We start from the raw sequence: 12,388 nt of genomic DNA, 5'->3' as shown, positions 1-12,388 counted from the left end.
AAAACTGTATGGTACCGGAATAGAGACAGACAGGTTGATCAATGCAATAGAATTGAAGACCCAGATATAAAACCGTACACTTATGCACACTTGATCTTTGACAAAGGAGCCAAAAATATACAATGGAAAAAAGAAATCATCTTCAATAAATGGTGCTGGTCTAACTGGCTGTCTGCATGTAGAAAAATAAAAATAGATTCGTATTTTTTACAATGCACAAAGCTTAAGTCTAAGTCGATCAAGGACATCAGCATAAACCAGATTAACTGAATCTAATAAAAGAGAAAGTGGCAAAGAACCTTGAACTCATTGTCACATTCAAAAATTTCCTAAACAGAACTCCAATGGCTCACACTCTAAGATCAAGAATTGATAAACGGGACCTCACGGAACTGGAAAGCTTTTGTAAGGCAAAGGACAAATTGGCATCCTACGGATTGGGAAAATTTTTTCACTGATCCCACATCTGATAGAGGGTTAATATCCAAAATATATAAAGAACTAAAGAAGTTTACAACCAAAAAATCAAACAACTCAATCAAAAAATTAGGTATAGAAGTAAACTGAGAATTCACAATAGAGGAATCTCAAATGGCTGAGAAGCACTAAAGAAATGTTCAAATTTCTTAGTGATCAGAGAAATGAAAATCAAAACAACCCTGAGATTCCACCTCACACCAGTCAGAATGGCTAAGATCAAAACCTCAGGTGACAGCACATGTTGGCAAGGATGTGGAGAAAGAGGAGCACTCTTCCATTGATGGTGGGATAGCCTGAGTCCAGAAAACTCCTTTGAGGATGGTCACACACTGAGAGTGGACACACTGACGGTGGACGCACACTGACGGTGGACACACATTGAGAGTTGTCACACATGGAGGGTGTTCACACTGAAAGTGGTCAGATGCTTCAATGTTATAGATTCCAAACTGATATTAAGACAGTTATGAACAGACTTTCTTATTGTAGGAATTGACAGTTCATATTTAAATAAAATCGAGTCCAATGCAATGCTTTTCTTATTCCACCATATACAGTTTAATTAGTTACTAATTGAATAAGGGCTACAAATCCAGGATTACATATTTTCAATAGTAGATTTATTTTTGTCTCAGAATAATTGTAGAGATATAAGAAGATATGATTTTATAGTTTTGTTTCAGTGTCAATGACAGCACACGTTCAGCCGTCTATATCTGGTGTCTATAAAGAGGATTCCATCATCTTCAAACCCTCCCTCTTTTTAATAGTCTTCCACATCACCGGCGCAGATGGCAAGCAATGCTTTCTTATAGTGCCCTGAAGCAAAACTCTGAAAAGAAAAAAATAAAGGCACGTAAAACTCAAATCTCTCCCTGCTTCTAAAAGTCAACTGTACATTTTATAATTGCAATATAAAAGATTCATGGACCATTAGCCTTCACTAAAACTATTTTTTGTCTAAAGATTTTCTAAGTAGTATTCGAAGTGAAACATTAAAATAGTGCTGTGCTATAGTTGAAACGATATGCTTTGTATAGAGCTGATGAAAGTTTAATGTATATTTATGAGCACAATAACATGTTTTACAGTGAATCTTTTCTTCAGCTTTAGGAATTGACACGCTAATGTCACTACTATAGTAAATCAGTGTAGATTCTGGACACTGCCAATGTGTCTCAAAAGATTTGAAAATATTTATACTGTTTAATTCAGTAAATCCTATATCAAGAAATACATTTAAAATATCATCAATTATGGATGAGTACGAGATTTATGCTAGCAACATCTGCCCTTTAATGTTACGTATAACAATGAAAGGCATTCAATCATGTGAGACAGTTTTTTCTATTTCACAACGTACTTTATAAAGAGGATGTCTTGTTTTCATAAAATCCTTTCTTTTGCTAGCAAAATGTTATTGTTTATGTTTGTGTGAAAAAAGATCCACCTTAGTCTACTGGGGCTTTCGCCATCGAGGTGTCTAAGTTAGGGCAGATGGGAAATCTAGGTGACAAAGCGTTATGTGAATACTTCTTTATTGACTCCAGCCTGACATGGCAGGAGGGTCAAAGGAGCATCCTGGAGCTTCGTCTTCCCAACAAGGAGACTAGCCCTACTTGTGGACTCTATCTTCATGACTACTCTCACATGCCCATCTCCTAGCACCTCTCAGATGCCAATCTCCTAGGGCTAGGGTTTCAGTGTAGGAATCTGGAGAAACAAGCTTTCCAGCCACAGCAGGACCTTTCTAGGTATCTCACTCCCAGGTGTCGGTAGTAGAAAACCAGGGCAACTTTGTTTCTTTTTATCTTCTTCCATCAGGTCTAAAGATTCCAGAATAGGTAGCTGAACGAATGTCATTATAGAATCCATCTTCATAAAAACCATTTATTGTATTAATGCTCCTTTACATAAGGCTGTGTAATTAAGACTCACAGATTAGCAACGCGTTATTTTAACTTGTCTTCAATATGGTTAGAAATAATTACAAAGCATAAACAAGCTAGCTTATTCACTTAGAAATTGAGTTCTGACTCAGTGGTACGAGTTGATCACCACTAACAGCTTTAGGTTTTCGAGAAAGGCGTAATAAACTATTTTATCAAAGATTTAAAAAACCATAAAGTTGATTTTAACTGATACATCAATTTCTTAGAGCCATTTTGGCTCCTACAAAGGCTACGAAAGCACTCTGGAATTTATGGCTTCAATCTCTGAGGTGCTGGGAGTTATGTCTTGAATAATACAAGGAACTGAACTGTTTTTGCTTGGACTGGGAGTTTCACTTGAAAACAATGTGAATTTACAAGGTATAAATTAAGACACAGTCTCAAGTATGGCGTCTGTTCTCCTGCTCTATTCTCTCCATCCTGAAAACCATTTTGGTTTTCTTTGCTGAAGAAACTAAACATAATGATTTTATACTGCACCCACAGATTACATGGATGGACCATATATTTCATTTTTTTGCCAAGTTATATAAGACATTTAAAATGTTTTAGGGAGACCAGAATAAGAAATTGGCTTGTTCGTTTTTGAATTATTTCCTTGCCCTCTGATTGGTGAAGTGTTTGGTCATGTAGAGTTTTATGTATTCAGTAATAAATTTCTCCAAATTGGTAGTTGATGCTATTTGACTGGCTGCCTTGTTTTCTATGAGGCTTTGAGGAGTGGTGCTGGGCAGCAGTTAATACATTCCCGTAGCAAAATACTGTTTTTTTTTTGTTTTTGTTTGTTTGTTTGCTTGTTTGTTTGCTTGTCTGCTTGCTTGTGTTTTGAGAGGGTTCAAGAAGTGGATCCTAGTCTCTAAGTTGCTTTGGAGCTGAGGGGGACCTTGAAGTGTCGATTCTCCTATTGCAACCTCAGTAGATCTAGTGTGGGGGTTGCAGGTGAAATCACAGGCAAACTGCCACACCCAGCTGGTCCTGTGCTTTTCACATCAGAAGGGAACCCTGGAACCACAGTCATAGGAAGGGAATATTTTATATAATTTTCTGTGGTGCAATGACTTTCCAGGTTGATGTTTGTTTAAAGCACTGAACGCTGTGTAAGCTCTTCGAGTCAACCGCCTTGTGAGACATGTAGCTTTTTAGATACCCACAGCAAGTTGTTTCAATTGAAACTTTTATTTATGGCTCAGAAAGAATAATATGTGAGGTAAATTCAATTATGAAGAGAAGACTTACTTTGATATCATGAAAGAGGGATTTTCCGAATCTCTCCTTGTAACGTTTCCTTATGGTCATTAGATCTATTTCACTTCTGGCGATTAGAATCCTGATGACAGTTTTGTTATGGAAGCCAAAATCCTAAAAACAGCAGAAATGTGGGTAGAGAAAACAGTACTTTAAGACCTGTTCAGCATGGAAGGGCTTCCTTCTCAGTAGCGATTTGCTTGTGGGTCCACAGGACTTAAACATTGCTGTCACTGCTATGGGATGCCTGGGGCCTCCCTTCTCGGAAGTTTCAAACGTCTTTCAAGTGGAACAATGGTGACATCTGGTGGCCACTCAACGTAATCTAATGCTTTATATCAGAATATTTTTGAGTATAAATCTACTAACATTTCATAATTTGGGGAGATTACAACAACCAAAATTCTGACCAAGTTCCCTGAATCAGGGCACAGCTGGGATCAGGGCACAGCTGGGATCAGGGCACAGCTGGAATCAGAATAACTATGATTATTTGTCCAGGTCATACACAGGGAAGGCATTAGGCTGTTGTTGCCGTCATGGTGCATTTGAATGATCAGTTTAAATAAATAAAAAATATTAAGATTCTAAACTGCACGAGGTCAATATACGCTAAGTCTCAGGTGTCTTAAGTACCCATGTTGTAGAAAGCAGAGAATATCTGCATTTAATGAATTTCACTTTTGGTGTTTAACTTGCTTCCTTTTACTTGAACACATTTTCTTTGGAATAAAAATAGTAGATATTAATTTTAAATAAGTTAAAAAAGTATGTGTTATACTTACATGGATTGCCCTGTATAATTTATAAGCAAAGTAGCTTGGTTTGTCCTGAACACAACGAACTAGAGAGGAAGAGAGCAAGGAAAAATTTGAGTGACAGGATGTAATTCTTTGGAAGTCGGGAAAGAAATTGAGCACTTACATATTGTTCCAGAATCATCATGTTGCATTATAGTTTCAATACTTAGAATAATGGTAGCACTAGCCACACTCTATCAAAAAGTATAACATATCAATATTTTATTTTGTAATGACAAATGATTGTCTCTGAGCATATGGCCATTATTATTAAATTTTTAAAAATGTGGTGCCAAATATAAAATCAAACACATACAATCCATTCACCTTCCTGATTGACAACCATTCTGATAGCCTCTAAAACTGGTCTATACCAGCAGCTCTTTGATCCCTTAAAGATTCATGAATAGAATTCAGGTCATTTAAGGAGAAACTGTAACAATGTAAACTGTTTCCTCCAGTTTTAGATATTACTTGATTACAATTGTTAGGGCTCTGAGCAGACTGACACCTGTCCAACAGTTGTCCCTGTTAAATATCAGTTGAGACTGTAGACCATCAATAAGCCCCTTATTTGAAAATTTAATAGATTAATTACATGAATGAATAATAGATGAGGAACTATAATGTCTCTTCAAAATAAATCCACATTAGTATTTCTGTGCAGTCCAAGTAATTATTTTAGATCATGAGGCCATCTCTTCATCCTTATCTCATTTTTATTACTGGGACAAGGAAACCTGAGAAGTGATTTCTAGAAGGTGGGCTCCCAGAGAACAGAGGCGAGTGTTGGTATTCCGAACTTTGTTGACTCACTGTTCCACCCACATCAACCAAGTTAGAAATGAGAAGCTGCTCATTCAGTGTTGATTGACGGAATGAGCCAGATCGCTATTTCCTGGTATTACTGATGTCTGCTGTCTGTTCTCTTATGCCCACTGTTTTCTGACAATAGTTTGGGCTGCTTTGAGATTTCAATGACATGAGTTTTAGTCTAACTCTTTGCTTATCGCTGATATGTGATATATAACTGTTATATTTATTTGGAATTTGAAGAAATCTATCTATCTCTCTATGTATCTGTCTGTCTATCTGTCTATCTATCTGTCATCTATCAATCATCTATTTGTCTGTATCATCTATCTATCTATATGTCTGTCTGTCTGTCTGTCTGTCTATCTATCTATCTATACATTCATAGACAAAAGCCATCATATCACATATCTTTAGGGGTTTCATAGGATTCACCTACTCTTTTTTATAGGATGTTTGCTTAAAAATCTCGTACTAGATCATTTGTAAAAGTGCTGTGACTGATATCTCAGCTCCATGTCAAGACATTCTTGGGAATGAAAACTCACAATTGAATATTCAGCACATATCTAAGTGTTCATTTGATGGACCTATTATAGGATACTTCACAATGACTTTTAATGTACATTTTCTGCAGTCCATGCAACCAAGTCACAGAGTATATGGTAAAGTGTGAACACTTGAATAGTTTTGATGAATAAGAGCCCTGGTCTTTTCTGTAACGGGCATAACATTTCTAACAACACTGGGAAGGCATGCCTGTAGATCTCACTTCTAATTAATAATTTAGGCTTTCTTTGATGACAAGATTTATTTCTAAAGGGAAATATATTAAAGATAGTAAAAATTTAAAGAACCATCAAACTTAAAAACTTAAAAAAAAAATCACCGTTCTTCTTGAAGACAGAAACCAGTCACACTGTTAGCATTTATCTGCTCCTGAAACAGGGGTGGAAGTCAATGACTTGAAGTTATGAGAAGTCACTTATGAGTCCAGGCATCCCAGATTTCCCTTTTCTCGTATGGAAATTGAGCTCGTTCTTGGGGGGAAATAATGCCAGTTGATTAATGTTTCCAGGTTGCCAGTTCATTGAACTGAACTACTAGCTGACTGACTGTCTTAGAGTTTAGGGATCTTTCAAATAACTGTGCTGAGAAAAATGCTTCAATTAAGCTTCCACTCATGCACAGGTAATCTAGTCAGAGCCATTCAGTGCTGTGAAAGGCAAGGTTGGCTGTTCATCATATGAAATCCAGCTTACCAATTGCAATCAGTAGCTCCTGGAAGTAACCATCGTAACAGTCACTGATAGTATCCACCAGGTCTTGGCCAGAAATAGTTTGAAATTCCTGGAAAACTTCAAGAAATTGATGTGATTTGAATGGGATTTTCATAAATCTCATAAACTTAAAACAAATACCAATGAGATTACTATACATAGCAAAGGTAAGTATGTTCTCTGAAGTATTTCTCGGTCCTAATATCCATCGTGATGATGTATCTACTCTTAGCAACTAGTATAGATCCCATGAAATGCTAAAACTTGCATGAATCTTGGACTCCAAAGAACTACTATTGCTGGGCTGGGGAATGATGGTTTTCTTGAGTTGGACTCAATGACTCAAGTGTTGATTGATAGATGGGTGGAGAGCACGGTGTGAACTATTGTCTATGAGGCATCTCCAGAAAACATAAATAATAACCAGTATAAGTTTATTTGTCCACACAAACTTTCCGTTAGGACTTAAATATAAATGTTAAATACAAAAATACTCTGAGCGATATTGATGATAGGCATTGGAAGAGCTCATTTGAGAAATAGATTACCATTAGTGACTTTATTACTAACATAAAATGATGTTGAATGAAACTTCCCTCTTTAAAGAATGTACTCAGCTGGCTTTATCCTTGGCAATGTTTTACTTCTCAGCTATTTACTTCTATATAAAGTGCTACTATCATTAGTACTAATCTTTAACTGACACAAAGTAAAAGAGGCACAGTTGAACTAGAGTAGACTGTTGCTAAAACATTGATAGGCCTTTATGTTTCATTTAATTGTACTTTGTTTTTCTAAGAAGGGAAAAGGAAAGGTTGTAGAATCTGAAGAAAGTCAAGTATAGGTTAATGTGAGCACATCTTGGAGATCAATAGGCACTACTGATATCTCATGTTGTCTGTAACACAGAAACAGTAAGCTTGCTGGAGACTGTTCAGACACAATGTAGTGTGCCTATTAGGAAAGAGATAATGCATCCAAATAAGTAGCTTTTAAATGTCAGTATTTGAAAGCTATGGAATTTAGCTAGAGGAAAGAAATTAAACGATGTCAGAACTTTATCCCATTGCAGTATCATTAAATGCAACATGCTGTACAGACATAATTCGGAGCAGTAACTGGCTTTTCTACATTTCTGGGTGACATTTCCTCTTTGATCCTAGCTACTTGTATGTCATTCAATTGGTTAAAGAGTTGGAAAGAGCCTGTTTCTAGTTACTCAGCCAAAGTTGTGGGTAGCTCTTGTTGCACAGGATCATCTGCAGCATGGTTTTATGTTCCCCAGTCTTCTGCTGGCAGGCTTCCCACAGCACCTGCAACATCACACAGCCAGGAAGGAGCATTGGACAAGCCTCACTTTACCAAGAGCTCTCTTAGTTAGTGGGGAGTGACATCCAGTTACCATTGCATCCTGAGCAGCCATTGCAGGGTCAGTGTAGCCTTCCTCCCTGTTTCCCTGTGAAATAAGCAGGGATCTTCTTTTAGATGCTTTCAATACACGATACAGGGTTCTTGGGACAAAGATCCCCCAATCATCAAACACTAGTGATTCTTTATCAATCTGTCGTATTATTTGGATATTTCAAAACCTGAGGAAATGTTATGCAGTTTTGAAAGGAGTTTAATTTTGAGCTTTTCTTCCCAACAGAGGTACATAGTGAAAAAAATGCTGAGATGTTTTCCACTTTTCACCTCTCTGTGTTCCGATCAGGGTGATGGTCCACCTCTTGTGTGATGTGGTAGTAATGGGTTTACACTTAGTGAAATGATGCATGCATAGTCATGTCTTCTTTGTAAAACATGGTTTATGCAACAACAAAATCATGATGAAATCTAGGCTTTGCAAATGGGACTTTTCTCCATTCCTTATGCTATAAACATCAGAGAGTTCATTTGACATTTGACACAGAAGAAAGGAAGACCAATCAATGTAAGACCCAACAGTCTCCATGATCCAGCAAGAGGAGAGAGATGGCAGAGTGTATTTCAGGTTTTGAGTCAAAGTATGGAGGGAGAGATTACTAATTATGATAGAACATTAAGGATCACTGTCTTTTTCCTGTCAGGGAGTTTCCATGTCAGTGGACCCAGTGACATTGGAAGGTGGACAAAGGTGTGTGTGTGTGTGTGTGTGTGTGTGTGTGTGTGTTATCTATGTATGTGCATGGTGGAGATAATATTAGATTTAGTTGTCCTGAATTTGTCTCAACTCCTACATTGCATGAATAGAACCTCAATTTTGTTACCTGATTCTTATTTGGCTCAGGAAATGGTGTTGAAGCTTGAACAATGATGTTTATGACCATCACAAGGTCATTACAACGACAAAGGTTATAGTGAAATAACATTGACTAGAACTGCATGGGAGACAAGGCTGGCTGTTGTAGGGATTCTTCAGCTTCCAAGAAAGTAAAGGTGAGGCTAATTAACTTATCCTGTCTCTGACCAGAGACAGGGAAAGCATTATTAATTAACTATCTCTACATATGCAGAGTTAGTACTACGAAGCATCCACATATATCACAGACATTACAACCTTACATCGTCTGTGCAGTGTTCCAACACCTGTAATTTCATAGTCAAGATCTACAATGATGCAGATCTTTGCTATTTTTAAGGACACCATCATGGTCCTTTGCTAAGACATCCTGTAAGTGATACACATACCACACACACACACACACACACACACACACACACACACACACACACATACACACACACACAGAGATATGTATATGTGTATATGTATAAATTTATATAAACATTTTCCACCTAGTAGCATCTTGGAGAGAAGAGATGATAGCAAGAATCATGAGATTCTCAATCAAAGTAGAAAAAAGTATAAATGTATCAAAAAGATTGAATGTGAATATGTACCCATATATTTTGACTGTTCAAGGTATTGTGTTCAAGGTTAAATTTACCATATTAAATTTAATATTAAGCAATTTCTATGTTCTTTTTGCTAATTCAAATCTAAACCCATATAGGAAAGTTGAGTTATTCATAGAGAAATAAATTCACAATTTCTTTTGACTAAATTTGTAGCCCTGAAACTTTAGGAATAGAAGACAGCATTTAAAAGAATAAAAGCGACTTCACTGCCTAGTGGGATTATGGGTATTTTATCTGTAAGTCATAAACATGTTTCAGTACATCCCTAGAGGTCTTATGTCTCTTTCTCTTATTTTGGAGATAACAATGAATGGACTTAGAGTTATTAAATCAATTGCCCTAGGTCTGAGAGAGTTAAAGAAGGACAATTACTAGATGTCAGTGGCTTTACTTGCTCTGGGATCTAGTTACCATACTAGAACTCATTCTTTACAAACAATATCCTTGGGCTTTCTTTCCAATTATCTGTAATGATTTTTAATTTACCAGAAAAATAAGTGAAAATAATAGAAGCATTATATCTTCTGGGAATGCATATTATTTATTTGATGAGCTTCTCATAGTTATTATCAGTTTTTATCTTATTTGATTTTCTGCAGGTTTTGGTGTAAGTTCATCAGTTTTTCCTCACAGCACTTCATTACTTGGCTTTATGTAGTCTTTGTTCCTTTGCTTTTGTTTCATTGAAAACTCCCCAGTCTTGGGAACTGGTTTCCCTTAATATTCATTCCCTTAAAGTGCTGAATCTTGTCTCTGTGGTGCTTCGCATTCTTGTCTGTCTTTACTCTTCCTAGCCTTCTACTCTATGCTATTGATAAGGGCTTAGATTCTGTCTGTGATGTAGTGATATTCCCATAGCTGGAATCCATCACAGAATGTTGTATTATGAATTTCTACTCCAATGGCTGACCCATCATTTCTCTGTGACCCTTTTCTATGTGTACAATTCCATACACTCAACAACCAGCTTCTGGCCTACACCTTTCAGTTTTCCACCTCTCAGTGGATGGTTATTCCATATTTATTGCTCACAGTAAAAACCTGAGTTATGTTTGGTTCTTTTTATTTTGTTTCATGTTTCATATAAAATTCCCCAGTAACTAACGCAAACACAGTCCCCCAAACTCATCCAGGAGCTCTCTTGATTCTTACTATGCTGCCATGTGGCTCATAGTTAACGTTATATCCCAGTTGGGTCTAAGCTTGTCTCTATAGTTATATTCATTATGTTTAATTATTATTATTTATAGATTTATATGTATTATCTATTATATGTAATAAATATGATATATTTATTATGTATTTATGTTACATTTTATTAAATATATAATGTGTAACTTCACAGTAGTCATCCACTCAAAAACCCACATAAAGTTTGCCTAACCCCCATGCCACTCAGAGTAAATTCCATGTTTACAGAGGCCACAGTTTGACTGATCCTTAGCACTTGCTGCTTCTTTAACCTTATCTGCCTTGGACTTTTTCTCCAGTTCTGTATACTGACAATTCAGTCGATTATATCTATCTGTGGTTTAATTCATTCTTTCCTCTCTATGTTTGTTTAAATCATATATTTTTCATGTGAGTTAATTTTCATTTTTCATGTGAGTTAATTTTCATTTATTAGAAGTAAAGTTGGATCATAGTTTAACTTTATAAATTACCATCAAATTGTTTCTTGTGAAAATATTTTTTTGGGAGAGAGGAAATGAATCAGAATACATTTCATATGTTTAATCAGATCTACTCTGACCAACCTATATCACAATGCAACTTATCCATTCTGCCCAGCCCTGCAATTCCTGTCTCCTACATCCTGATTGGTTACATTTTTCATCACTTTCCAAAGATTTTTTTTATAATGCCCATATTCATTAGTGTCTAATAGTGTGATTTACTTTTTTAGATGTGAATTTCATGAGACCTAGAAGTCTCCTCTGTTTATGGACGATTTCCAATTGTCAGAAATCATATTTGACACATCATGAGTATTGAAGAATTCCTCACAGGGAAGGCAAAGAATCCTTTTTAGATGCTAGACTTTCATATTTGTTTTTTTAATCTTTGAAATATAATCTTTAACTATGCAGCTAAGTAAACTGCAGCATGTGCAAAAATTGTGAGGACTACTTAGAGATTTTTCTGCCTTTCTACTTATCTGAGCTTTTGCTAGAAAGGTGATACTGTTGCGTGTATAATGTGCAGTGGTGTCCAATTGTATATGGGTAGAGGATTTGAGTAAGGGGAAAAGATCAACAGGACAGAAATTAAAGACAAGAAAAACTACTTGAAAATACTTGAGTATGTAAACTGACAGATGATTACAGGAAGCAGGACAATGGCAGCGATGCTTTGGATGCCCACTGTATAGATTTCAGAAAGAGTCCTCAGGAGAACATAGGCAGCCATCATGAGGAGAGAGTCCGGAGCATTTAACCTGCTAGCTTCCCTTCTTTCTCTTTCAGAAAGCACTTGTTCACAGCGTAATTTGCACATGTTGATTAATTCATCTCCAAGAGACTAATGCTTCTTTATTTGACAGATAATTAGACCCTCCACAAATCTAGTGCCATAAAAGCATGCAGGAAGTGGTGTGGGCTTGCTTAATTACTGGCATCAGTTTTCAAGGGGAGTGTGTTCCCCCTCAGTTGTTTCTTTGCAGAAAACTCTGTGCAGACTAAGTACAAGGTTTCCCTCTCAGAAAGCATGGCAGTGATTTTCCTCCTTTGTAGCTCCTGAGCACCTTAAATCTCCTATGTTCTAATGTCTTTTCTATAATGCCGAAAGGGGTGTGTCTGAATTTTAATGACGTTTGCAGAATGAAATCTATAAATTATCTTTCTTTTGATTCTGGAAGTGTTGGTGCATATAGGACCAGATGGCATGATTGCTACAACTGAAGGGTAATAGAATATTTGTA

The 12,388-nt window shown here is 36.5% G+C and overlaps 1 protein-coding gene across 1 annotated transcript in view; it reads right to left on the bottom strand.

The window, feature by feature from the left end:
- Positions 1-1,046: 1,046 nt before the first annotated feature.
- Positions 1,047-12,388, bottom strand: part of Anxa10 (annexin A10) — a 66,937-nt gene continuing 55,595 nt past the window's right edge. Inside the window, exons 7-12 of the mRNA NM_001109110.1 lie at positions 7,973-8,026; positions 7,790-7,883; positions 6,553-6,648; positions 4,463-4,521; positions 3,669-3,791; positions 1,047-1,312 (exon numbers count right to left, since the gene is read on the bottom strand). Coding sequence (NP_001102580.1) covers positions 1,244-1,312; positions 3,669-3,791; positions 4,463-4,521; positions 6,553-6,648; positions 7,790-7,883; positions 7,973-8,026 — 495 coding nt within the window. The 3' untranslated portion in view covers positions 1,047-1,243. The remainder of the gene's footprint in view (positions 1,313-3,668; positions 3,792-4,462; positions 4,522-6,552; positions 6,649-7,789; positions 7,884-7,972; positions 8,027-12,388) is intronic.

The sequence above is a fragment of the Rattus norvegicus genome, chromosome 16 (genome assembly GCF_036323735.1).
Source record: "Rattus norvegicus strain BN/NHsdMcwi chromosome 16, GRCr8, whole genome shotgun sequence".
NCBI lineage: Eukaryota > Metazoa > Chordata > Mammalia > Rodentia > Muridae > Rattus > Rattus norvegicus.
Note: the sequence above shows the minus strand (reverse complement) of the source record. Positions and strands in the feature narration are given on the sequence as shown.